The 25,915-nt window shown below is 45.0% G+C and overlaps 1 protein-coding gene across 1 annotated transcript in view; it reads left to right on the plus strand.

The window, feature by feature from the left end:
- The window catches only part of hephl1b (hephaestin-like 1b), a gene marked incomplete at its 5' end in the record, with an annotated part of 48,432 nt that extends 45,087 nt beyond the window's left edge, over nucleotides 1-3,345 (plus strand). The window contains 4 exons of the mRNA XM_080749299.1: nucleotides 932-1,071; nucleotides 1,763-1,916; nucleotides 2,781-2,831; nucleotides 2,932-3,345. Of these exons, the coding sequence (XP_080605425.1) occupies nucleotides 932-1,071; nucleotides 1,763-1,916; nucleotides 2,781-2,831; nucleotides 2,932-2,996 (410 nt within the window). The 3' untranslated portion in view covers nucleotides 2,997-3,345. The remainder of the gene's footprint in view (nucleotides 1-931; nucleotides 1,072-1,762; nucleotides 1,917-2,780; nucleotides 2,832-2,931) is intronic.
- Between the last annotated feature and the right edge of the window lie 22,570 nt (nucleotides 3,346-25,915).

Consider the following 25,915-nt stretch of genomic DNA (forward strand, 5'->3'; position numbering starts at 1 on the left):
AGCCCTATTCACGGCCCGCCCACTCAGCAAACTTTTCAGCAACTTCCTGGTGCTGACGTCAGTTTAGAAGGGTAAAATAACACAGAAATCGCTGGACTTAAAGCCAACAAATCATTATTTCGAACGGTAAAGTAAATTATAATGCTTTGTGCCTTTTACTATCTTGTTTTCTTGATCATGCTAGCCGTATTTCATACTGTACTATTCGGAAATTGCATTAAATTTGCGATTTCTGTGTTAACTCTATGGGCTTTTAGCAGGGTTTTACCCTTCACAACGTGACTTCAGCACCAGGAAGTTGCTGAGTGGGCGGGCCATGAATAGGGCTAATTCTTTCAACCGTTTTCTGAACGCACACATAGGGCGGTCACGATTATGACATTTTACATGGCGATTAATTGTCACTCAAATAATTGCGATTAACGTTTTATTTGTGTTTTTGTCGTTGACAATTACATTTCTGTTTGGCTTTTAGGCTTTGAAGTTGCACATGGTAGATATGACACATAACCTATACAAAGAAATTACTGACATATTTGTCAACTTTATACTTAAAAAAGAACATTGATAGTGGAAATAGCAGATCTTCAAGTTCCACTATTTTTTACTTTACAAAAAATATATGAAAAATGTTCAACATGGAAACGATTATGAAAAATAATTGCGATTATGTCAAGTAATTGCGTGCGTGCGTGAGTGTGGAAGTGTGTCTGGGTGAATGTGTTGAAAGATAAATGGCATACGCCTTAACACCTCAAATTGTTACTCAGTTCTTATAATTAAGGGTTGTGTTATATCCCTACAAATGTTCATGTGTCTGGTTGCATGCATGCGTGCATTCTTGCGTGCATGCATGTGCATGCGTGTTTTTGTGTGCGCGCGCGTGTCTGTGTGTCTGCGTGTGTGTGGGATGCATGCTTGTCCATTAAAGCGATAAATGGCAGGCTGTATGGCAACCTCCAGGGGCTGGAGATGACGCAGGGGCAGAAGGTAGACTGGTATCTACTGGGCCTGGGCAGTGAGGTGGACATGCACACTGTTCACTTCCACGCAGAGACCTTCACCTACAAGGTACCCCTCTCCTTCTTCATTATTTCACAAGCGCCATTATCGCTGCCAAATACATGCCATACGGCAGTTGTCACAGTGATCCTCGATTAACACGACTAGACAGTGTGTGTGTGTGTGTGTGTGTGTGTGTGTGCGTGCGTGCGTGCGTGCGTGCGTGCGTGCGTGCGTGCGTGCGTGCGTGCGTGCGTGCGTGCGTGTGTGTGCGTGCGCGTGCGTAGGTACGCGCGCAAGCGGGTGTCTGCGTTTGTGCATGCACGTTGTGATACAGGACTAGACACGACATGAGGGCATGAAAGGTCATACTGTATATTAGATCTGTAACTCACTATCTGACATTATGGCTTGATTGCCAAAGGTTAGAGGTCGAAGACACTGAGGTCATCTGGCGTTCTTTGCTTCTTCCTTTTTTGCACTAACCATCTTGTGGAAACATTCTTGCCCTGTCACATCCTTTCCTACAGTATGTTGCAATGTGTCATGTAAAGATATTTCCATATACAAACGCCGGAATGAAACAGATATGTAGCTAGTTACTGAGTCACTACTCTCAGTTCCTTAACGCTGGTCCTCCACTCTTCTCTGTTTAACACTGTGTGTGTGTGTGTGTGTGTGTGTGTGTGTGTGTGTGTGTGTGTGTGTGTGTGTGTGTGTGTGTGTGTGTGTGTGTGTGTGTGTGTGTGTGTGTCACCAGATGGACGGCGTGCATCGTGCTGATGTGTTTGACCTCTTCCCCGGGACGTTCCAGACCGTGGAAATGGTGGTGGGAAACCCCGGGACCTGGCTGCTGCACTGTCACGTCACAGACCACCTCCATGCTGGCATGGAGACCACCTTCACCATCAAAGGTACCCTAATCCAGTGGTTCTCAACCTGTGGGTTGGGAACCGCTGGGTGGTCCCCAAATTATTTTGGGGGTCCCCAGATGATTCACTTTATGTGCAACATTGTTTTCTCACATCGGACATTATGTACATTTCTAACGTGACAATTGAAGAACCTTTTTAATACATCTAAAATGACAAATTAAACATTGGCCAAAATGTAATAGTCTTAAAGTTACCTAGCTTCCCTTTAAGTACATTTCCAGGCAGAGAAATATACCAGTAAAAGCGGATATCAAAAAATTTAAACATGACTTTAAATTTGGATAAGGACATTGAAAGAGTGGACAGAGCTGTACTCTGCGTTCATTTCATCTGTCTTTCTGCACCTTGTCTGAAAGCTTATGGATGGATGGGGTACATCTGTACATACAATATCTTAAGGTGCAGTACCACAGCGAACCGTGGGGGAAGTAGTGAATCCCTGTAAGAGGGACAAAACAAATGTAACACAATGAAAAATAAAGACTGGAAGACAAGTGGAGTCCATATGAGATTGTTTTGTTGTCCTTTGCTGCCCTCTAGCGGTTGACGACTATGTGTGTACATATTGTACACATTAGTGCATGTTGAAAATTGCTGCTAAAGTTGTCCCCAGTGTATTGACCCAGTGACGCTGGTCCTGACCAATTTGGGAATGTGCGTGCGTGCGTGCGTGCGTGTGTGCGTGCGTGCGTGTTCTCAAGCCTGAAAATTAAGGCCCTAACTGGCCTGGCCCGACTAATTAACATACATTTCAGGCCCTACCCGGCCCAAAAACGTCAGGTAGGGTCGGGAAGAATTTGGGAAACTGGCATAACAACGTTTTTATTTTTTTATTTTTTTCAGAAAGCCCTAACCCTACCCCTACCCCTAGCCCTTCACCTGGTAAGACAAATGGTATGTATTATTTTAGATTTGGACACTTTTGAGTTTTGACCACCACCGAACTACAGTACAACACTTGTTGAATGTCTATTCTGTTCTCTGTCATCCTCAGCACTAGTGAGCTCAATAGCCACCATGCTGCTGTCTCTGGCTGTAGGAGTGATGCTGCACTACTGAAGGACCCCCCCTGACACTGTATCTATCTGACTGTATCTATGCAATAAGGGCATTGACTGCACTACAATTCCAGGGATTTTAACACTGTGGGCGTTTGTTTGTGTGTGTGCGTGAGTGCATGCGTGGGTGTGTGTGTGAGTGTGTGTGTGAGAGAGAGTATGTACTGTATGTATTCCTATATGATACAATGTAATGAATTGCCTATTGTGTCTTTGAAGGCCAAGTCAAAATCAAACGATCTTTGACAACACAGTCATGTATGTACTGTACGTATATAGTTAAAGCTACAATGTGTAAGTTTTTTGTCTATTGTCCCTCTTGCAATGGACACCGAACTACAATAAAGATGGCAACGGATCTCTATCCTACCTGACACCATGGTTAAAATTAGTGCTGTCCAACGATTAAATATTTTAATCACGATTAATCGCATGATTTATCTAGTTAATTGCACGATTAATCGCAAATAAGTCATCAGTTTTTATCTGTTCACAATGTACGTTTTTTTTTTTTTTTTTTTTTTTTTTCAAATCTTGTATACCCCTAACATGGGAGTGGACAAATATGCTGCAGGCTTAATAGTCCTAAGGTCAAGGTTGTACCCCAGCGCACAACTAAACTCAGCAAAAATGTACAAATGTACTAATATACAAACATGTAACCGAGGATCACACAACTAGAATTAACTTTAAGATAACATACAAATAATACATTTAACACACACACACACACACACACACACACACACTCACCCTTTTCAGGCCACGACCCCCAAAATAATTTGAACTGGGGACCCCCCCACCCCGACGAGCACTAAGAGTTGAGGCATTACATTTTGTATAGCATGGTTCTATTGTGAAAATAGACGATCTACATTTTTGCCTCTAATATTTGACAATTTTGCCAATGTTTAATTTGTCATTTTAGAGGTATTAAAAAGTCCTTAAATTGTCACTTTTGAAATGTGCAGATACAATCTATACAATTAAAGGGATATTTCACTTTCAAAAAAACTTTTGGTCATTTTATCGTCTATTCAGGCTTTTATGAACACCCTGAACAGTTTTTAATTTGCTTGATTCAATATTTAGATATTTGATGTAAATGTTATAAGGCCCTCCAGGCCCAGGGCCTCTCCACATACACACCCATTGTAACTTCAAACTCCATTTTAACCATGATAGATTAATTAAAAACACCCATTATTTTTTCTACTCATAATACCCTCCTAATACGTGAGCAGGCCGTGCTTTTCCAATAACCATTTTCATTTATTTTTAATAATTCTTTGGGAAAATGGAAAAAATAAGTACAATAAAAAAATATTAAAAATAAATGAAAAAAGTTATCGAAAGAACACGGCCTGCTCACGTATTAGGAGGGTAGTATGAGTCACCAGAAAAAAATAACTGGTGTTTTTAATGAATCTATCATGGTTAAAATGGAGTTTGAAGTTACAATGGGTGTGTATGGGGATGCGTCCTGCAGGAGGAGGGCCTGATAACATTTACATCAAATATCTAAATATTGAATGAAGCAAATTAAAAACTGTTCAGGGTGTTCATAAAAGTCTGATTAGACGATAACATGACCAAAAGTTTTTTTGAAAGTGAAATATCCCTTTAAACCTTATGTTGGTTTGTTTACTGTTGATAGAGAAAACAATGTTGCACATTAAGTTAATCATCTGGGGACCCCCCAAAATAATTTGGGGAACCCCCTGGGGGTCCCGACCCACAGGTTGATAACCACTGGCTTAGGGGTAGAGTGGCTGCTTGGCAACTGGAAGGTTTCCAGTTTGATCCCGGGTTCCCCCAGTGTTACTGTCGAAGTGTCCTTGCTGGCAATTGCTCCCTATGAGCAGGTTGGTGCCTTGCATGCATCGGTGTATGAAAGGCTGTGTGTGTATGGGTGAATGTAATGCACAATCTCTGTAAAGCGCCTTGCATAAAAATGCACCATTTACCTCACACAATTTGAAAAGGGCAATAGTGTCTTGTATGGGATTGAATTTATATTTTTAATAATCTTCCTTGTAGCATGACACTATCGTGATGCATCAGGACACATCTACCTAGGTGTGACACTGCATTCCTTCAAATCCTCTTAATCGTCTTATCAATCATCATGTACAGTACAGTATCTGTTTTGTCTGTCAGGTTTATTCCTCAATTGTTCCTTTAGTACAGTATGCACACCTCACCTACTTATGGAATCACAACAATGTAAATACTTTGTTTTTCATAGAAACCACAACCATAAAGATACCTGGCCAGAAAACTAGAACTGGTAGAAAGTGATCCCCTCCTGTCCTCAAGTAACACTGTACTCAGCCAGTATGTTTGCATTGGGCATTCCATTATTCATTTAGCATGTATCTGTTTTGACTGTCAGGTTTAGCACACCTTACAACACACCTGCACCTGGAATCACAACAATCCAAAACTATTTTTTGGTACGGTAGCTTCGACAGTTGTGGTTTCTTTCCATTGGGGTGATATCTTGATGAGAATTCTTCTATCATGATGAGAAAGTCTTAGACCTTGCAGAGTTGTGATACAATATATGTGTAACAATGGAAATAGAAAGGTCATGTACTGTACGTAACCAGTGATTAGACAATGATAAAGGGCATGGTAGGATTTGAAGGAATGCAGTGTCACGTCTACTTTAATGCAATGTCTCTGAACTTTAATCAGAGGTGAGCAGATGTATAAGCAGGAGGTCTGATGGTGATTGTATGTGGACTCTAGGCTGTGGTCAGTGGTTTCCTAGGAATATGATTATGGAGTGTTACAACAGCATATTGTTATTTTTGGACACTTTCAAACACTTTCTCTGAAGGGTTTACTTGTCCATTGCTGCCCCTCCTTTGCTTTTGTAGCAAATAGATCCTTCTGAACAGATCTGTTTTTGATCTTTACCTGCACAATTTTTCACTGCGGTCAATCCATTGTCCAAAAAATAGGTTTGTCCAACAAAGGATTAAACACACGTTTTGCTATTTTCAGGGAATTCAGGTTATCAAATATTACTTCTAGCTGTCTGATCTGATGTAATCATGTACCTTACAGTACCACAAATCTCCTGCAACATATTAATGAGCAAGTCATCCCAACACAATTAGGTACTCAACAAAGAAAATATTTATATAGACTATATTTTTCATTGAGAAGAAATAAACAAAATGGGCCACGGACATAGACAAGTCTTGCAATCACATTGACCCCACTGGCTTGTCTATCATGTGAATACTGGCCCCCCAAAAAATCTGGCGCACTGCCAATAGCCACGCACAAAGAGGGCCTCTACAATTCCTTTTCCCGGGGTGAATCAGGGGCCCAACATGTCCCTGGTCACGTTCACTATATACTACTTTTATTAGATATAAAGCCCGAAAACAGGTAATCAGCAACTATTTTGACATTGCTATCATATAATTTAATAAACAACAGATATGTAGCTCTACACAAATCAAGTCGCAGTTACTATGAAAGCCTGCAGCTCATCTCCGTCCGTCCGTGAGTGAGTGAGTGAGTGAGTGTGTCACGCTAGTAGTGCCCCAGCTGTGGGCAATCAGCGATACGCCACATGATAGGTAACAACCCACGCAGCTGGGTCAGCATTTGTTGTGTATTAGTCAGACAGACACACAATTTCAATTCAATTCAAAGGGCTTTATTGGCATGAGAAAACATACATTTACATTGCCAAAGCAGAAGTGTACATAGTACAATACAATTAATCAATAATAATACAATCAAAATAAAATATGTACAATTGAAAGGGATGGAAAAGTTTTCATGTATCAAGATTACTTGAGTGCAAGGATGCACCATGATCAGTAGTCTTTAAGGTGGTTGTGTTCCATTTGATATCCTTCTATCACAGCAGCTCACAAATCTTGGTGCTGTGTTTGCACATTGTCGTGCTTCACCCAGCAGATATGGGAGTTTTTCATCTATGGTCATGTTATCAAACTCTCCTTGTGTGGTTATGTATCTGTGTATGATCACACACAGACACACACACACACACACACACACACACACACACACACACACACACACACACACACACACACACACACACACACACACACACACACACACACACACACACACAGACAGACACACAGGTGACCTGACGGTCGCTCATGGCCCTTAGGGCGTGTTATTTGTATTAACATATTCTACCATACAGATTGTTTAAAATTGCGTATTTTTGTCCTCTGGCACGGGACACCTAAGGCTCATCCAAGAGGAAATCCTCGCTTGGCCAGATGAGATACTGGGCTCATGACCTTCTGGCAGGGTTACTTGTCAATCATCATGTGTCCTATGACTCCTATCCAACTCCAACACGATCAACCTTTTCAATGGTGGAGTAGAAAGACCACTACTAAGCACTGCAGAGGTGCTCATCCATACAGATTGGTTAAAATACCATTGTATTCATTCAAATATATTCTGGATTGCGGGTTGTATATATAAAAAAAAAATATATATATGTAGCTTTTTTCATGTTTTACAACATCCTTAATAAAACCTTAACTATAACTGTGGATTGTTTGTACTATGTTGCTATTTTTGGGGCATATTGCACAGAATATTCATGTGATTTGTTTAGACGTATTTAGTGCAAAGCACTACTGGACCAAATAATGTATGATTGATTTAAGGTGTGAACGTGCAATAAAATGATTATTCTGCTGGTACAAGTAGTCCTGTGTGTGTTGTACCTCAGGCGACACTAATGCATTAAATTTGCCAATTCTTAAGGCAATTCTTGTATAGGCAGAATTTCAGAAAAGTTGCTTATTTTTGGTGCTGAAGCCTGGGGGGAACATCGTGTTCATTTATAACGTTTTCTAAGGGTATTAAGTGGTGCTAAATCCAAATCTGCTGTATGAATTTGTAGGCTATCTCAAACATTGTGCCAATGGCTCAAAATGGACCATATAAAGATGGCACCACTAAGATGAAATACATTGAAAACATGTCTTTTTGACTAAACAACTAAAGTAGAAACTTTGATCTGAGATGTGAGGAAACAGCACTTTCCTTTAAAGTCATCATGGTCAAACACACTCCTTAAAGAGACATTTGATATGATATGATATGATATGATATGATATGATATGATATGATATGATATAGTACTTTATTGTCAGTTCACACTGAAATTTGTCTTGCGACAGCAGCCATGTATGCGAAACATATACAAACATTTGACACAAGTGAACAAAAACAAGACAGGTTTACATACATAAGGATAATATAGACAAGAGCAGTGTCCACCGCTAAGCCTACCTATGGCCAAACTCCTGATTAAGCCTTAAAGTCGACTGATGGACAAAGGACCTTTTTAGTCTGACCTTATTGTATTCTGGAACACCTGAAGGCAGCAACCTATATTCTCTATGCAACACATATGGCTACTGAGGTAATATTTCTTGCCAACCTTAGAATGCTGTTATCATACGTAGTCGTATATAGCCTCTGAAGTGGTTGTCCAACTATCTTTGAACTAGGGCTGTCCGAGTTAACTAATTTAATCACTATTAACTCACCGTTACATTAATCGCGATTCATTATTTTAATCGCTTTTTTCAGTAGGCCTATATGCTGCATTTTGAAGATTTCGGTCATGTCATTACCATCGCAGCCATGGCTACACCGCAGATTTATTTGTAAATCTGCATTGATTTCATAAATAGCCCCTAGGCCTAGGGAATCCTCAGAACGGAAATCCGTCCCCAGGACGGATAACTTTAACCCCTGCTCAGCAACTAATGGGTCAATTTGGATGATTCTAAATAAGAAAATATTTGAATAGCTCCAACCCCCACAGCCCTTGATCACTTGTTGCACTGTTGCTATGTTGGTATGTCATGGGATGCATTTTATATAGTTTAATGCATTGTGTATTTTATGTATGTTTTATTGTTGTATCCCGACTGACTGCCTATGTGCCAAAGACAAATTTCCATTTTATGCAAAATTTTATGGACAATAAAGTTGTTTTCTTATCTTATCTTATTATGCAATCAAAGTATGTTTTCTGGGGTGCTGAGTTGATTTATGAGGTGAAGCAAGGTGAAGCAAGTTCAGTGTCATACTGTATGTTAAAGTTCAATATCTTGGCCTTGACTTTTATGTTGTCGTCAATAATACAAATCTTCTAGCTAATTAGTTTTAGTTTTTACATTATTATCACAATAATTACAAATGTTACATCAGTATTAATATTCCAAGAATATGACATTTTGATGAACTACCGTACGGTTGGTATGAACTACACATCTTAATCAGAACGAATGAAATATCCCTAAGGTGAACAAGTGTCCTATGTTGATGAGAAAAGCTTTGGTTTGGACATTGTTGTGATTCCAGGTGCAGGTGTGTTGTAAGGTGTGCTAAACCTGACAGTCAAAACAGATACATGCTAAATGAATAATGGAATGCCCAATGCAAACACTGGCTGAGTACAGTGTTACTTGAGGACAGGAGGGGATCACTTTCTACCAGTTCTAGTTTTCTGGCCAGGTATCTTTATGGTTGTGGTTTCAGTAGGTGTGAAGTGAGGTGTGCGTACTGTACTAATGCAACAATTGAGGAATAAACCTGACAGACAAAACAGATACTGTACTGTACATGATGATTGATTAGATGATTAAGAGGATTTGAAGGAATGCAGTGTCACACCTACAGGGACGTGTTGGGCCCCTGATTCAGCCCGGGAAAAGGAATTGGAGAGGCCCTCATTGTGTGTGGCTATTGGCAGTGCGCCAGATGTTTTGGGGGGCCGGTATTCACATGATAGACAAGCTAGTGGGGCCAATGTGATCGCAAGACTTGTCTATGTCCGTGGCCCATTTTGTTTATTTCTTTTCAATGAAAAATATCGTCTACATAAATATTTTCTTTGTTGAGTACCTACTTGTGTTGGGATGACTTGCTCATTAATATGTTGCAGGATATTTGTGGTACTGTACATGGTACTGTACATGATTGCATCAGATGAGAACAAGACAGCTAGAAGTAATATTTGATACCTCAATTCCCTGAAAATAGCAAAATGTGTGTTTAATCCTTTGTTGGAGAAACCTAGTTTTTGGACTATGGATTCATATGGTGTGGTCAGACAATGAAACAACTAAAGTCAATGGAACCGCAGTGAGAAATTGTGCAGGAAAAGATCAAAAACAGATCTGTCCAGAAGGATCTATTTGCTACAAAAGCAAAGGAGGGCAGCACTGGACAAGTAAACCCTTGAGAGAAAGTGTTTGAAAGTGTCCAAAAATAACAGTATGCTGTAGTAACACTCCACAACAATCATAGTCAGTGGAAACCACTGACCACAGCATAGGGTCCACAATCACCATCAGACAGTAGGAGCGAGATCATTTAGCGACCAATGATCTCGCCCTCTCTCCCATCAGACCTCCAGCTTATAAATCTGCTCACCTCTGATTAAAGTTAGGAGACATTGCATGAAAGTAGTCGTGACACTGCATTCCTTTAAATCCTGCCATGCCCTTTATCATGATCTAATCACTGGTCATGTATGTCACGTACAGTACATGACCTTTCTATTTCCATTGTTGCACATATCTTGTATCACAACTAATGCACAGTCTAAGACTTTCTCATCATGATAGAAGATTTCTCATCAAGATATCACCACAGTTGAAAGAAACAACAACTATCAAAGCTATACCTAACAAAACATAGTTTTGGATTGATAAGGTAGAACTGGTAGAACTTGATCTCCTCCTCACCTCAGCTAACCTCTGACAACCCATCAATCTCTACAATAAGCATATGACACGCAGCCACTCACCTCTGCACCTAAATGACACTTTTGCTCATATGTGTGATCAGGGGCATAACAAAGGGGGGGGGGGGAGAGAAGTGTGACTGAGTTACTAGGGGTCTAGGGCCCAAGGTGGAGGCGCCTTAATTATTTTATATACTTTAGCTATTGAAAAATAGCAGATCTACAAGCTCACAGCTTGGCGCACCGAGTGCCGCGCTGCAAGCTTGTAGATCTGCTATTTTTGAAAAGTCGTGAAAATGTGCACAAATCTTTGCATATATATATAATTATGTTGTTAAGCGAACATTTGTAACTCAAAGTTTGCTTATAATAAAACCTTAACTATAACTGTGGATTGTTTGTACTATGTTGCCATTTCTTTTGGGGCATATTGCACAGAATATTCATGTGATTTGTTTAGACGTATTTAGTGCAAAGCACTACTGGACCAAATAATGTATGATGATTTAAGGTGTGAATGTGGAATAAAATTAGTATTCTGCTGGTACAAGTAGTCCTGTGTGTGTTGTACTTCTTATCACCACCTTATCACCACCAGGTCCCAGTTAGAATTATTTTGTGGGTCGTGGCCTGAAAAGGTTGAGAACCACTGTCCTAAGCCGCGCGCGTGTGTGTGTGTGTGTGTGTGTGTGTGTGTGTGTGTGTGTGTGTGTGTGTGTGTGTGTGTGTGTGTGTGTGTGTGTGTGTGTGTGTGTGTGTGTGTGTGTGTTTGTGTGTTAAATGTATTGTTTGTATGTTATCTTAAAGTTAATTAGTTGTGCGCTGGGGTACAACTTTGAGCTTGAGAGGACTATTAAGCCTGCAGCATATTTGTCCACTCCCATGTTAATAGGGGTATACAAGATTTGAAGAAAAAGAAAACGTACATTGTGAACAGATAAATACTGATGACTTATTTGAGATTAATCGTGCAATTTAGATTAATCGTACAGTACTGAAGAACATTCTTCAGCAATGTGTTTGTAAGCAAAAAACAAATTCCCTAGGGGAACTCATGACAGCATGCTGAAAGTTGGGGTACCCTCAACATTACGTGGGGAAAAAAAATCTGTTGAATTGCAATGCAAGCACAAAAAAAAGGAAAGGCAAGTGTAGGGATAGGGTAAGCCATGGACTAAAATAGGGCCCATGGTCACCTAGGGGCCTGGTAGGCCTGTCCATAGCGTTAGAAGGAGAACTTCTAACGCTTTGGCTCAGAGGTGATAACCGTGCACCACATAGAGGTCTTAAGGCCAGTCCATACTTTGACCGAAATCGCCCTTTTCGGTCAAAAGGTCCGGTTTGACTACGAAATGACGCCACTCGCGACTTCTGAAAAGCATTAGAGCGAACTAGAAGCTCTAGACGGCGCCCTGGCCAACTCGGGAACAATGTAAATAGGGAATGAATGCCCCGCCCTTTAATGCAAACCCCATTATACCTGTTGTCATAGGATCTGTTTTGACCATCTGTTTGCGTGTGTCCATTTATGCCCATATATGGAGATATCTGTCTGTCTACGTCCATTTTATGCCCATATATGGAGATCTCTGTAGGACCCGTTTTGACCCTCTGTTTGCCTGTGTCCATTTATGCCCATATATGGAGTTATCTGTCTGTCTGCGTCCATTTTATGCCCATATATGGAGATCTCTTTAGGACCCGTATTGACCATCTGTTTGCCTGTGTCCATTTATGCTCATATATGGAGATATCTGTATCTGTCGGTCTGCATCCATTTTATGCCCATATATGGAGATCTCTGTATCTGTTTGTCTGTGTCCCTTTATGCCCATTATGGAGATCTCTTATAGGCCCCTTTTTGACCATCTGTTTGCCTGTGTCCGTTTTGTGCCGGTTCTGGAAAACCGTGCATCGGGTCGGGTCGAGGCCCGGCACTGCACTCTGCGCAGCGGCGGGGAATGGAGATCTCTGTATCTGTCCCTTTTATGAGATTCCGAACGTACGGAGATATCTGTCTATTGTGTCCCTTTTATGAGATTCCGAACGTACGGAGATATCTGTCTATATGCGTCCATTTTTTGTTGACTCATGTGGCGTACGTGATGTCAGAGCCTTTTATGAAGTGATGTCACAATGAGTCAGCGCTTGCGCCGATTTCCTCCGGAACAGCCTGATGTCAACAATCAGCTGCGCATATGGTGAATCCGAACGTTTTGCGCCGGTTCGGGAAAACCGTGCGTCGGGTCGAGTCGAGGCCGGGCACGGCACTCCGCACCGCGGCGGGGAACGCGCGTGCCGAATCTGAAGCCGGTGGGACAAACGGTTCTCGAGATATGGGGATTACATACACACACACAGACACGCAGAGACTTCTCGAATTTATAGATAGATGAGAGTTCGGAAATTTGCAGTCGGAAAGTCCAACTCACCGAACATTTCAGAGAAAGTATGGACAGGCCTTTAGAACAACCACAACCGAGGACTGACTCATCCCACCCCCTCTAAGAGCACTCCGCCCCCAAGTACACCACTCTAAAGCCTTGATGGGAGTCATAAGACACACGTCTGAGCTAACTGTTGGAGGTTTTCCACTTCGGACAAGGGAGAGGGGAGAAGCCCAGTGCCCCTATAACTTCACTTTTCTGTGCTCCAAGTGCCCAGGGAGCTATCCAGTGACCCTCATAATCCCCTTCAGCCACCTGAGGGGCAGCCTTGGTTTACTAAACTATTAGACAGAACCACTCTTGGAAAAATAGCAGATCTACCTCTTGAAAAATAGCAGATCTGCGAGCTTGTAGATCTTCTATTTTTGAAAAGTTGTGAAAATGTGAGCAAATCTTTGAATATATATATATTTTTTAAGCGAACATTTGTAACTAAAATTTTGCTTCTGGGGCGTCCCTGGAACTAAATATTTTCAGATGGGGGTCCGTGGCCAAATACATATCCGCACACTGCGAGCTGCTATTTTTGAAAAATCATGATTTTTTTGGTGTGGTTCTCAATTGTTTTCATGTGAAGGACCCCCAAAATTACAAGTATTTGGCCACGGACCCCCATCTCAAAATTCCAGGGACCCCCCCAGGAGCAACATTTGAGATACAAATAGCGGTATTCAAAGATTTGCACACATTTTCACGACTTTTCAAAAATAGCAGATCTACAAGCTCACAGAGTGGCACTAGATGCCGCGCTGTGAGCTTGTATATCTCCAATTTTTCAATAGCTGAAGTATAAAATAATTAAGCCCCCCCCTCCCCCCCTGTGACGCCCCTGGTGGTAACAGTAAGTCGCTCTGGATTAAGAGCATCTGCGAAATGCTTAAATTGTAAATTGTAGCGACCAAAACACCCCTGGTAGTAACTACCTTAATAAATCATTCATTGAGTATGAATATGTGCTTATTGCGACCGTAGGTCGCAGTTTACTATCCTGTCCGTACGTGAGTCTGTGGGCAACGCCTCTATGTCTATATCCATATACTGTACATACAGACGATTGGATCATCTCTTAGATCTCCATCTAAGGAGCTGACCTCTACATCTGATTCCCAGATGATGCCCTGTTAGAATCCCACTAATAGAATCCCTTAGAGATCTACATCAGAGACCACTTATAGACACCCTATAGCCTATTGATTAACTGGGGATCTTTTTGCTCCTATCCACCAATGCCACTATTGGCGGGTGGATGTAATGAGTCATTCCAATCATTATTAAAGCAGTATAATGATAAGTTAAAAGTAAAACGTTGTTTTTGTTTGGGGTTCTCTTCGCACTGCTTGTAGCCACGATGAGAAACTATTTGAATATAGAACCTCCCACCACAAACCCTGAGCGAGCGGGCAAACAGTCTCTCTGCCTGTCTATAGGCCACTATTAGGAGATCTGGGAGAAACTATTTATATTTCTTATTTTTCAGCTGTGCTAACCGTTCCTACATCTGTCTTTGTGTGTCTGTCCCACAGAGATTGGCCAAGCTTCGCGGGATGCCTAATTAGTAAAAGGCACTGCTCCCTTCACGCGTGATTTTTAGTGAACTTATTGTTGCCGTGTCATTGTTCTCCAAAGTTGCGTTGGTCTGACTCGTCCCACTACTAACCCTAACAATATCCCGTGCTCTAACCCTAACCCTAAACTTAACCTTAAGCAAAGGACTGTGTCAAGAAATGGGAAACTGTCATATAATGCTTCAAAGACACGAAAAGAAGAAGAACCTTAAACCTAAACCTAAAACTAAACTTAAACCAAACCCCAACCCAAAGCATAAACCTACCCCTAAACAGTAGTCGGAGTATGTCGGACTGGTTTGTGGGTTAGTCATGGCTGCCAGTTCCCACCTGATGTCGTGTGGGAGTTCTGACTGCTCCAGACCGCCCTGAATAACTGCTAGCTTGCATAAAGTCTTCAAACTAGGACTTAAGTCTAACATGTAAAGAACTCTAAATCTGGTTCCGGTTCCTCTAAAAAGGATGACATAATCTCCCACCATGCAACAAGACATATTAACTGTCCAATTACATGGGCGTTTTCCCTTGGGCTCAACCTTTTTCCAGGAGAAGGTCTCTGGATTGAAATTCCACATATTGTTTAAGGACTGTGACTCGTCATAATTCCTGGCTGGAAATATTACGTACAGCTCTCCATTGTAGGCAAAGGCTGAATGTCGGGATGAAGTAGAGACTGTATGATACCCGATTTCTTCTGGACACTGTTCTGAAGGCGTACTCAGCCAGCAGTTGTTGGCTACATCAAACACTCTGATGTTTTTGTAGAACTGCCTCATAGTCCACCAGCCCCCCAAAACAAACATCTTTGTCCCAATGATGGTGACAGAGTGATATGCTGAAGCAAGTCCTGTGTTATTAATTAAAGACCAGACCAGTGTGATGGTGTCCAACCTGTAGATGTCATTATTGAGTGTCCTCAGCTGGTTATATCCGCCATAGATATACAGCATACACAACCACTTACAGGCTGAGTGGCCGAACCTCCCCTCTGGAACAGCCCCTGAAGTCTTCGGCTTGAACCATCTGTGGGTGTTCACATCAAATCCGTAAAGAACATCACAGTTGACCCCATCGATGAGCTTATTCACAACTGAAACATTGGTTATTCCCCCCCAGAGGTAAATCATATCTCCTATCAGCACAGCTGTGTGTCCATTGCGGTTGGAGGGAATCTCAAGATGTTTTCCTCCTCTTGTCACATAAACCAACTTTGTCCAGCGCAAAGAGACTGTGTTGAAAATGTGCACATAAATCTGATCCCTGTTGATGATGTCACAGAAGCCTGGTGTACATAAGAAGGTGTACATCTTGTGCCCCACTGCCACAGCAGCATGGAAGTATGTCTTTGGTAGAGATTCACCATTCAGATGCACCGTCCAGCGCATTTCAGTCATGATTTAGTGGATAGAAGAACCCTTGTGCTGTAATTATTGTTGCGCTATTATTGTGTATATTCAAGAACAGCAAGGCAACTGGGGCAGGACTGATGTAGTATAGATGTTCTGGATGAATAGAGGCTGACAGAGGTTTTGTGAAGGAGAGAGGATTCCTTTAGTATTGATGATGTATCTTGCAGCTCAACTGGTCACCTGCAGTCAAACTGAACTGACAGTGCGTTGCATTACAGTTTTAAGCTGACCGGCTTCCATCATCACATAGGATGTCACTATGATGTCAGCAATGCCCAAATATGGAGATCTGGGCAAGTCTTACCCAAATATGGAAGTCCGTGACATCAGACTGTGCTCTAAGTGTTCTGATTTCTAATTTCAGCTTTATTTATTGTGGGCTCGCTTTCACGTATGTAATTCTCATTATTAGTGTGGTTGCCCAACAGGGCAACACACTATAGTCCTGTCCTTACATGTCGATTTCAGAAAGGTTGCTCATTTAAAGTGCTGAAGGAAAATAGTTACAGGGTATCCTGAATCCAAATCTACTATATGAATGTGTATCTCAAATATGGTGCCAATGGTTCAAAATGGACTAAAAGCTCAGCTCAGCAGAAGGGTATACATGCCAAAGCACCCATGTGCACGCGCCAATGTGCATGCGCCCATGTGCACGCACCCATGTGAGCGGCCTTCTCGCCCTTAGGGCGTCTTACTGACATACATTAAAGGGGCCTTAAGGGAGGACTTGCCAACGGACGCTCTATGACAACATAACCATAAACAAACCACAGCCGCGTCACTATGACAACATATGGGAATAAAAGGACATGGACTGACAGCCACAGAGATCTCCATATATATCTACGCTCATGAAGTGTGTTGTCAATGTGTCGTCATGGCATTAGCAAACAAATCAGTCAGCTCATATTTGCCCAAAGAGGGATGCCTATATGGGTATTTACTCATGACATCAGTGATCTCCATATGAGTATAATAGGGACATGGACTGACATATACAGATATCTCCATATATGGGCGTAAAAGGGACAAGGACTGACAGATTCCACAGAAATCTCCATTGTTGTCTCTGTAAACGCCTCGACCTGAAAATTGAATAAACCTGTTACGCAACAAGGCAGACTTTTAAATTTGATATTATGTTGACTTTGTGTCAATTAATTTGTGTGTGTGTGTGTGTGTGTGTGTGTGTGTGTGTGTGTGTGTGTGTGTGTGTGTGTGTGTGTGTGTGTGTGTCTCTGTGTGTGTGTGTGTGTGTGTGTGTGTGTGTGTGTGTGTGTGTGTGTGTGTGTGTGTGTCTGTCCTAATGTTTCCTCCTGTTTAAGCTCCTGTAAATAAAGTTTTCACCATCTGTAATGAACCTGTTCTATATGGGTGCCAGTGTGCACAACAAAAACAAGGGGAGACGCAGTTTACCAAAGAAAAATATAATTTATTGAATAATTAAACTGAAGCAAAAATACAGTGTGTGTGTGTGTGTGTGTGTGTGTGTGTGTGTGTGTGTGTGTGTGTGTGTGTGTGTGTGTGTGTACAAGAACAAAGTACAATTACAATTAGATACCAAAGAAAAATATAATTATTTATTAAATAATCAAACTAAAGAAGCAAAAATACAAAAAGTAAGTGTGAGGTGTGGAAGTCAGAAGTGTAGTGCATTGATGGATGAGTGAATGGTGTAGTGTGTGTGTGTGTGTGTGTGTGTGTGTGTGTGTGTGTGTGTGCGTGCGTGTGTGTGTGTGTGTGTGCGTGCGTGCGTGCGTGCGTGCGTGTGTGAGTGATGCATGAAAAGGGGGGAAAAAAACACAGTTTATTTTCATACCTCTCGAACAAGGTCCCCCATTGGGATAACAGCGCCACCTAGTGGCGCAACAGAGTCAAACTCATAAGCTCCCGTATGTCAATTTTACATTGTCGGAAGGGCTGTCAATCACAAACAAGGGCGCCGCCCCCGAGTGTATAAAGGCCAGCCCGGCCATCATAGCGTCCTCTTCCACACCTCTGCCTAGCGCAACTAGAGTGTAAGCGAACTCAGCTATTGTTTAATATTCTGTAAAGTTTAGCCTGCAGCGACGGCTAGGAAGTCGGCCATCGGCCTTTATAGAATATCTCCTGTACGTCTTTATTCTTCAGTTACTCTTCTCTTCACAGTTCGCGGTGTTTTCTCACCTTTGCTCGCTGAAAGTTTCTTGCTTCTTCTCTGTGACCGTTGTTGCGTGTTAGCCTGACGTAGCTTAGCTTCACTTAGCTTCACGCTAGCTCGCACGATGTCTGCTCAGAGGCCCACAGCTAGCTCCCTGCTAGCCATGGTTCCCAAGAAGTGCGGTCTTCCAGGATGCAAGGGACTCATCGCACGTGAGGACACCCACCCGTTCTGCATCGTCTGTTTGGGGGTGGGACACGCTCTCTCCGCCCTGTCTCCACCGGCTTCGGCCCTGGGGATGAACTGCGTGGACTGTCTCCAGTATGATGTTGCAGCTCACAGGGCCCGCTACGACATCGCTGCCGCCGGCCTCGGCGTAAGCACCGCTGTCTCCACTGGACCCCCCCCAGGCCCCTCTCCTCGTGTGCCGGACAGCGCTGCACGCCACAGCGCTGCTCCCCGCCACGTGGTTAGGCCTCCAGCGGCCTCGCCCCCAACTAGCACCGGTAGCCCCGGCGCTAGCGGGCCTGCTGCTGCTGCTGTTCCGCGGGAGGCCCCTCCATCTACCCCCGCTATTTCTCCGACTGGTTCGGCTGGCGCCGTACCCAGGAAGAGAACCTGCAAGACCACCGAAGTCGTTCCACCGCCTGGTCCGGCTGCTCCGGTGGCTAGCTTCAAGGAATTCCACCCGCTCACGGTCGGTGATATTCCTCTGTCCTTCTCCGTTCCTCAGCTCCGCGCCATGCGGCCGCCTAGCCCCGTCTCCCGCCACGCCAGCGATGGAGACGGGTCTTCCCCTGAGGACTACGAAATGTCGGAGGAGTACTCGGAGGGTGAGTACGATGAGGAGGAGGACTCCTCCCAACTTCCCTCCGGACAGGGCGGAGGCGCAGCCGGGGTGGCTCCTCACGCCAAGGGCCTACCTCCGCTGCCGCCTCCTCGGCCCCCACTGCTTCCCTCCCCCCTTCCACGCCAGTGGGGGGGAGAGGAGCAGCAGCACACGACCCGGACTCTCTCCCGCTAGACGAGCTGTCTGTGTTCGAGCGTGCTACCATCAGATGCAGCTTGGAGATGCCGCTCGGAGATCCACCACTTGGCCACCGGGCCAGGGTTCCCGTCCTGGGCCAGGATGTGGAGCCTTCCCCCCCGCCACGTATGGTCAAGCTCCCGGTCGTCCCTGGCTTTGCAGAGGCCCTGCATTCCACCTGGGCCGACCATAAGGATCCCCGCAAACTCCCTTTCCTCGTCGACTGCCTCGACGCGGAAAGTATTGGAATCCCCCTGTGCCCCCCAATGGACAAGCTGCTAGCTCAATCCCTGGTGGGGAGCCTCAAGGAGGGACACGAACACTCCGGTCCTGGTGGTCGCTGTCCTTTCAACCTGGCCATAGGGAAGAAGCCCCCGGGGTTTGCTATCGCCTTCGACGACAAGCAATCCTCCAGGGTCAGGAACTCCTACAGGTCTTCTGCGCTGGCCGCCAGAGGACTGAACGCCACTCAGCTGCTGCTTTCGTCCGCCAGGCACCTCTTCAATGAGCTAGAAGGGGTCCCTGAGGATACGGCGGCTGAACTCGACAAGACGCTCCGTATGCTGGTGGACCTCAACGTTCACGCTATCGAGTGTGTCGGGCATGGCATGGATTACTGCATGCAAACTGAACGTGCCAGGTGGCTGCACAAGGTGGAACTTGTTGGCCCTGCTAAGGGGGAGACCGAGAGGGTCATGCAAGACCTCCCGGGTCACCCCACATCCCTGATGGGCGGCGGACTGGACCTTCTCCGTCTTGAAGTGGAGGCCAAAAAGACCACCAAGGACATCCTGGAGGCTACCACAGAGCCGCGGCAGCCCAAGGAAAAGAGCAGGCAAGGACGACAGAGCTCCCACGGTCAGGCTGACAGAGGGCGCTCTTCCTCCAAGCGGGGCAAGCCCCATCCCCCCAGAACCCCTTCCTCCTCTGCGGGACCCCCCCGCAGCGAAGTGAGGGTGCCTGCCCGCTCCGAGTCCCGCCACCCTCCCAGGGACGGAAAACCGGCCGGCTCCTACAAGGCCCGAGGGAAGCCGCGTCGGAAGTGACACTGGACTTTGGCGGGGTCCCCCTGAATATTCAGGGGACCCCCCCTCTCAAACGCAGACGAGTGGACTATTTGAACAATTTTTCTCATGCCAAGAAAATAATGTTTATGCCTCCTCCTCTGTGTACACCAGTGCCTGTATTAAAGTGTATGTTGATGAAACAATGCCTGTTTATTTCAACCCCTCCTGCATTAGTACAGACGACCCCATTTTGCATGAAAACAGCCAGTGTAGAGAAGTCCAGGCAGGAAATTCTTTCCACTCAGAAATTACCGCTTTATCCAGTCATGCAGACAGGTCACAAGCGAATGGTTTCTCCTCCCTGCAAAATGTTCCCAAACACGTTAGATCCTATTCACAGTGGTTTGGTTTCTCATATGTGCAATACTCCTCTGTCTCCACTGAGCGGCACTGCAATGCCGAGTTTAGTCCAGAGCAGGAGTTTGGTGCTAACGTCAGGGAAGAAGTCAGCACATTACAACAGCCAGGGTCGGCCTCGTCTTCCACGCGGGAAGCATATAAAGGCCTTAGAACAGGTGTTAAACGTAGACACACTTCCCCATGCCGGGGATTATGTTTCTTATGCAATAAACCCTGTCCCCCGGGTTCTACGTTATGTGCCCCCTGCATCTTTAACGAGCGGGGCTATGAGGGCGTTACGTTTCCGGCCGCCACCGGATACGGAAATGAGCGTACCGGATACGGAAACGCTCTCCCCGGCCGGGGCCCTACGCTTTCCAGCGCAGTGGCCACCGGATACGGAAACGTACTCCCTGGATGCGGAACCTCACGGTCCCGCTCTTCCTCTCCCTCGCGACCCAGTAGTCCCGCGAGTGCGGTACAACCCCAAGGCTTCTCCTTTGCTCGACAACACGCTAGCACGGTGTGCGGAGCATTGGAAACGTTGCAATCCGAATCAGTGTGTGTTTCGGACAGTGACACGGGGCTACAGACTACAGTTCGCGGAAATACCCTCCCTCTCCAGCAAGGTTATTTACACTCGAGCCCGTGGCTTGAAAGCGGATGCCTTGAGAGAGGAGATAAGCTCACTATTGCACAAGGGCGCTATAGTGGAGCTGTCGCGAGACCAGAGCCGTTTAGGCTTCTGGAGCCGCTATTTTCTGGTTCAGAAAAAAGGGGGGGGGCTACGTCCGATTATGGACTTACGTGCTCTGAACAAGCACTTGAAAAAGTTCAAATTCAGGATGTTGACATCAGAGGCCCTGATGAAATCAGTGAGGCAGGGGGATTTCCATTGTTCAGTGGACCTGAAGGACGCTTATCAGCACGTCCTTATTTATCCCCCCCACAGGAAGTTCCTGCGGTTCGCCTTCGAGGGGCGCTTGTACGAGTACACGGTCCTCCCCTTCGGCCTTTCCCTGAGCCCGCGGGTTTTCGTGAAAGTGACCGAGGCGGCCATTGCTCCACTGAGGCATCAGGGAGTCAGACTCGCGAATTACATCGACGATTGGTTGTTTTCCGCCGCCTCCTGCTCAGAAGCGGCGCGTCATACCAACTTGGTGTTGACCCACCTGAAGGCCTTGGGTTTCAACGTCAATTTTTCTCACCAGCGGTTGTAGCCACTATTCAGAGTGCTAGAGCCCCCTCCACTAGGGCGGTGTACGATGGAAGATGGAATGCTTTCCTGGACTGGTGTGAGCTACAGGAGCCACCTGTGGTGGCTCACTTGGCACCAGCCCAGAGGGTGTTCGATTTTTTGCAAGACCGCCTGGACCTTGGTCTGGCGTTCTCGAGGGGTTATTTAGCGGCTATTGATGCCTGCCACCTGGGGGTGTCAGGCAAAGGCCTATCTAAAGTCCCTGAGGTGGTCAAGTTCATGCATGGTGTCGACCATTTGAGACCTGTGACTAGAGCCTTGTTCCCTACTTGGGATCTGCAGGTGGTTCTTGAGGGCCTTTGCAAGGCACCATTTGAACCGCTTGAAAGGGCCTCTTTGAAGCATTTGAGCTTCAAGACGGCTCTTCTGTTGGCTTTGTCTACAGCCAAACGAGTGAGCGACCTTCATGCGCTCTCTGTGAGCCCTGATTGTATGAGGTTTCTCAATAATGACTCCAAGGTTCTTCTTAAACCTCATTTGAGTTTTACTCCCAAGAACCGGGTGGTCCCGAAGGATCCTGTTGTTTTGACTGCTTTTCACCCTCCTCCGTTTGCATCGGAGGAGGATAGGCGTCTACATTGTCTTTGTCCTGTAAGGGCCTTGAAGGTCTACTGTGACAGGACGGTGGACAGCAGGTCTACTTCTCAGCTTTTCGTGGTCATGAATGCCCGTCAGCGAAAAGCGGTGTCCAAACCCACTCTGTCAAGATGGATTGTGGATGCTATTAGTTGGCTTACGCCCGTGCGGGGTCTGGAGTGCCGGAAGCACTTAAGGCCCATAGCACTAGGGGTGTGTCGACTTCTTGGGCCATGTCCAAAGGTGTCTCGATTAGTGAGATTTGTGCAGCGGCGAATTGGTCTTCGCCGTCCACCTTTGCGACCTACTATCACCTAGACGTTGCGCCTTCTGCCTTGGCGCATGTGGTTCTGGGTGCTGCTGCCCCGTCTACTGTGTAGCGGGGCGGCTCTCCCCTTCCTAGGACAGCATGCCGCTGTTCCTGGGATTCCGGGGGGGACCCTGAGTTTTCCCTTATATTACTGTAGTATTATGAGGCGGACCCGTGTCTGCTCTTAGTGCATAAGGCAGACTTCGGTCTGTCAGGGTCTTTTTTACTGTCTGAACACGCCCAGGCCCGGTGGGTCTGGGTCGGGCCAGTCTCAGGAGGGGTCACGTCGGTTGACGGGGCCTCCTTCCGGGTGTGGTTTGTGTACACGACAGTTCTGTCGGGTCATAGCTTCTCGGGGAGTTTATGAGTCCCAATGGGGGACCTTGTCCGAGAGGTATGAAAATAAACGCATAGGTTCCGAACAGAACCATGTTTATTTAATACCGGAGGACAAGGTCCCCCAGATTAAGCCCCTCGGTTCGCCTAGTTGCGGGCAGAGGTGTGGCTTTAGAGGACGCTATGATGGCCGGGCTGGCCTTTATACACTCGGGGGCGGCGCCCTTGTTTGTGATTGACAGCCCTTCCAGTACGGGAGCTTATGAGTTTTACTCTGTTGCGCCACTAGGTGGCGCTGTTATCCCAATGGGGGACCTTGTCCTCCGGTATTAAATAAACATGGTTCCGTTCGGAACCTATGCGTTTATCTTCAAAACCAAAACTTGAAATTTGATATTAGAACAAGAGCTAGAACAAGTTCATAGGCAGCTTTCTTTTTGGTTCCATTTATGGCCAGCAACAAGCCTTAACAGTGTGCAATGAAAGCAACAATACTTTCATTAGGAGAGGGGGAGTATTATTAGGAGATGGGCTGCTGCGATCTCTGCGGAGGTGATTGTCCTGCGGTGGCCGACCTCCTCCTCAGCCTCCTCCTTGACGAGGAGGTCCGAGGAGCAAAACGATGCTGAGGAGCTGGGGAGGAAGCCTTGGAGGAGGTCAAACAGAAATCCAGGAAGGCTATAGTAGAGGACATACATACATACATGTGTGTATAGAAAGTCTCCAGAGGGGAGGCCCAGGAGGATGCTGGTGGGGGGCCAGGGCGCAGCTGAGGACGGTGTCGGGGAGGGCGTGGAAAATGACGAGGGCTATGATGGCTATGATGGCGCCAATCAATAGTCCGGGGATGTAGCTGCTGATGGAGGGGGGGAAGGATCCGTAGAGGAGTTTGTAGAGGAGGAAGAGGAAGGTAGAGATGTGGAATAGAAAGGGATAGCCCAGTAGAAGTGGTGACAGTTCTGTTGGAGGCGGCGGTAAATTAGACAGTTGAGGAGGCGGTAGAGGACATGATTATAAAATAGGGCTTTCAGCTGATCCCATATGTAGTCATGGAGGCTTAGCCTAGCTCAGCTAGAACATCCCAGCCATGTTAAAACAAGGAGGGAATCTATACGCAGTTACTAGTTAGCTGCATTGTATATAGGCTGGTCCCAGGCTAATGGAGGCTGGCCAGTATGAAGGTCAGGATGAGCGCATGGATCTAGTACACCAGGAGGTCCAGGTAGTCTCCCCAGCCTGTCACAGGGCATTGACTAAGATAAGTTGAGCAGGTCTCTCTGATCACGTCGGAGGTTGAAATTTGAAAAAAAGAAACGCTCGCAATCAAAGATACAAGCTAAAATTTCGGTCTTGTTTAAGGAAAAACTATACGATTGTGCGGGGAAAAAATAGCGGCATCACAGCGGTTGAAGGTTCACTCAGTTAGCTAACTGAGGTCTCTTAGATCATGTGGATAGTTGATTTTTTTCAAAAAAGACACAGCGATACCAAAGATACAAGCTAAAACGTCAGTAACCAACCTTAACACTGTTGTGCCGGGCTAACCCGAAAAGTTCAAAAACGCGGAGTCCCAGCAAACAAACGCTCACAACGTTGACTAAGTTAAGTTGGGCAGGTCTCTTTGATCACGTCGGAGGTTGAAATTTGAAAAAGAAGCAACGCTCGCAGAGATAAATGCGAATATGTAGCGCTTTGTATCGATCCAATCTTTCATTGCACAAACAAATCCATTTTTGCGATGTTTCGCATTTTTTAACGTGAATCCGATAGATCACGCATAGAGACCTTCATATTGTGATCATTTTGTAAAAAACATTTAGTCAAACTTGTACAAGGTTATGGAGATACAGATTAATGGAGCACAATCTTGTTTTGCGATTTTTGCTGCGTTTATGCAAGATTTCGCAACTTTTGAGTGATCAATTATCTTGCTGACTTCTCTCTGAACACATCGGTAGTTACATTTTGAAAATATACGCAGCGATATCAAAGATACAAGCTAAAATGTAGGTCTTGTTTAAGAAAAACTATACAATTACGCGGGAAAAAAATAGCGGCATCACAGCGGTTGAAGGTTCACCCAGTTAGCTAACTGAGGTCGCTTAGATCACGTGGGTAGTTGATTCTTTTCAAAAAAGACGCAGGATACCAAAGATACAAGCTAAAACGTCGGTTACCAACCTTAACACTGTTGTGCCGGCTGCCGGGTTAACCTGAAAAGTTCAAAAATGCGGAGTCCCAGCGAACAAACGTTCACTACGTTGACTAAGTTAAGTTGGGCAGGTCTCTCTGATCACGTCAGAGGTTGAAATTTGAAAAAAAAGCAACGCTCGCTGAGATAAATGCGAATATGTGGCGCTTTGTATCGATCCAATCTTTCATTGCACAAGGGTGGGTGACGTGACGTGACGTAACGTTTTCGCTGTCCTCGGTGTCAAACATGTATAAATAAAAAATATAATTGTCAAAAACCTTCTGAATATTGTGCAGGACATTAAGCTTTATGTGAACTTACTCAAGATTAAAACATTTCATTCCTCATTTCTTCAGAATTTTCAACCAAACATGGCAAAACTCATATGGTGTGACTGTCCTGACCTTGTTTCTCAAAGTGGGAACTTGAATAAAACCAAGAAAAAGAATTGCTAAAAATCATTTGA

Source organism: Nannobrachium achirus, assembly GCF_963921795.1.
Source record: "Nannobrachium achirus genome assembly, chromosome: 19".
Taxonomy (NCBI): Eukaryota; Metazoa; Chordata; class Actinopteri; order Myctophiformes; family Myctophidae; genus Nannobrachium; species Nannobrachium achirus.